We start from the raw sequence: 2,500 nt of genomic DNA on the forward strand, positions 1-2,500 counted from the left end.
CATGACCATCTGCATGTGCAAATGTTGTCTGCTTGATGGATTCCCAGGCTAATCGCTCTTTTCCAGAAGCAGGAACAAGTCCATTGTTCCAAGACTCCTTTGGTCATGTGCAAAAAAAAAAAAAAAAAAAAAAGGAAAAAAGACTTTTGACGACTGATTATGCATGATGAAACTTGGATCCACCACTGTTATCCAGACTCTAAGGTCAAGTCAAAACGATGGAGGCTCTTTTGGTTATGTGCGCAAAAAAAAAAAAAAAAAAAAAAAAAAAAAAAAAACAGGACATTTTTGACGACTGATTTTGAACGATGGAATTGGATCCAGAAACTAAGGTCTAGTCAAGACAATGGAAGCACTTTGACTCACCACTCCCTGAAAAAGCATGTGTCTCACCCACGACAGGCAAGGTCAGGCTCAGTCTTTTGGGATCAGCATGAATTAGTAATGATGGATTTTCCGGCAACAGGTATCACAATTAATGGAGCTTACTGCTTACAAAACTGCAGGAGGCTCCCATAACTAAGAGGCGTGGAGTGTTGGCCTCTGAGGAATAAGGAGTACCTAGCCACGTTCCCCAACGACAGGACCGACCCTGTTCTTGAATGCTTCGCCAGCTGACCCAGGGCAGCACACTTGTCCAGGGTTCACGGCCCTGACCAGACGTCCCCCTGGATGTCTGGTCCCCGCTCGGCGCGCCTCTAGGGCCCCCCTTTGCCCAAAACTGCACTGCACGACACAGCCCGCGCCACGCTACCTACCACCCCTGTCAATAAACAGCCGAACCAGAATTGTGTCTCCAAACCCCACCAAATCAGGGCAACACAAATCCCTGACATGGCCAAAGGTGTCCACCTCCTGCAAAACAACTCCCCTGTTCACGACTCTCCCATTGCCCAGATGGAAGTGCGGTCCGGAGGCTGCCACGTCCTTCCTCATCCTCCATACTCTAACCTTGCACCACCTGAATTTCACCTTCTTCCCCATCCCTGAAGTCATTACGGAAGGGCAAATGTTTCCAAGATGATAAGGAACTGAAGTCAATTCCTGGCTTCAAACGCAAGCGTCCACAGTCCACAGCAGCATGAAACGATGCGAGAAGTGTGTCACTCTCGGTGGGACCTTTGCAAACTAATAACTATACGAAGTTTCATTCCTTATCTACATGTAAAGTGGGTCTGGAGGAATCTTTAATGAACACTCGTCATATATATTTGTTTGTATGTATGTGTGTGTGTGTGTGTGTGTGTGTATACGTGTGAGTGTGTGTGTGTGGTTGTATGCGTGTGAGTGTGTGTGCGTGTATGTGTGTATGTGTGTGTGTGTGGGGGGGGACCAACAATATCAACCACAGACACGCACATACATATTCATATGTGTATCAGTGTGAGTGTGTGTATGCGCCTGTGTGTATGTCAGTGTATGTCTACATGTGTCAGTGTGTGTGTGTGTGTGTATGTGTGTGTGTGTGTGTGTGTGTGTGTGAGTGTGTGTGTGTGTGTGTGTGTGTGTGTGTGTGTGTGTGTGTGTGTGTGTGTGTGTGTGTGTGTGTGTGTAGGGACCAACAATATCAACCACAGACGCGCACATACATATTCATATTTGTATCAGTGTGTATGCGCCTGTGTGTATGTCAGTGTATGTCTACATGTGTCAGTGTGTGTGTGTGTGTGTGTGTGTGTGTGTGTGTGTGTGTGTGTGTGTGTGTGTGTGTGTGTGTGTGTGTGTGTGTGTGTGAGTGAGTGAGTGAGTGAGTGAGTGAGTGAGTGTGTAAGTGTGTGTGTGTGTGTGTGTGTGTGTGTGTGTGTGTGTGTGTGTGTGTGTGTGTGTGTGTGTGTGAGAGTGAGTGAGTGAGTGAGTGTGTGAGTGTGTGTGTGTGTGTGTGTGTGCGCACAACCACTGGCACACCCACATCCCGCTAACTGCCAAAATCTTACCCATCTCCTTAGCGACCTCCTGCCAGGATCTCCCCCACCTTGACGCGTCTTCTGTCGCCCAGACTTTCCTCTCCGCTCAGGGGATCTACCGCCACCTTCTGTTCAAGATGGAAAGAAAATATCAAGTTTGACTCAACATGAAGTGAAAAAAGCATCATTATACTTATGCCAATATATGATCATGCATGATTGTGACAATATACGATTGTACATGATTTTTTTACACGTGTATTTCTCCTGAAAGATTGGTACCATTATCGATTACAAAACAAATACATGGATATGTATATGAAGTGCCCTGGTTGTACTATATGCCTCTACTGAAGACAATGGATTTAAAATCGTCATATATCTGGCTTAGAATCTGCTACAAAGTTGAAAATAGCCTACGAAAATACGCTTATTGTCTTAGCAAATACAAGGAATTCGAAAGGTTACTTATTAAGTTTATAAAAGTACAGTTGTCATAATAATAAAAAAAAAAATTGTTTACGTACTTTTGTTTACTTTCAGCCATCATATTCTACCTCAAGGACTTCTGATTCATCTCATTTGTCCTTGTTAAT

At 44.8% G+C, this 2,500-nt stretch overlaps 1 protein-coding gene across 6 annotated transcripts in view; it reads right to left on the reverse strand.

The window, feature by feature from the left end:
• The window catches only part of LOC138859708 (glutamic acid-rich protein-like), a 22,141-nt gene that overhangs the window by 11,166 nt on the left and 8,475 nt on the right, over positions 1-2,500 (reverse strand). For all 6 annotated transcript variants that reach the window (XM_070115664.1, XM_070115663.1, XM_070115666.1 and 3 more), the window contains exon 5: positions 1,935-2,032. In XM_070115664.1, the coding sequence (XP_069971765.1) occupies positions 1,935-2,032 (98 nt within the window). The remainder of the gene's footprint in view (positions 1-1,934; positions 2,033-2,500) is intronic.

Source organism: Penaeus vannamei, chromosome 37, assembly GCF_042767895.1.
Source record: "Penaeus vannamei isolate JL-2024 chromosome 37, ASM4276789v1, whole genome shotgun sequence".
Classification (NCBI taxonomy): Eukaryota; Metazoa; Arthropoda; class Malacostraca; order Decapoda; family Penaeidae; genus Penaeus; species Penaeus vannamei.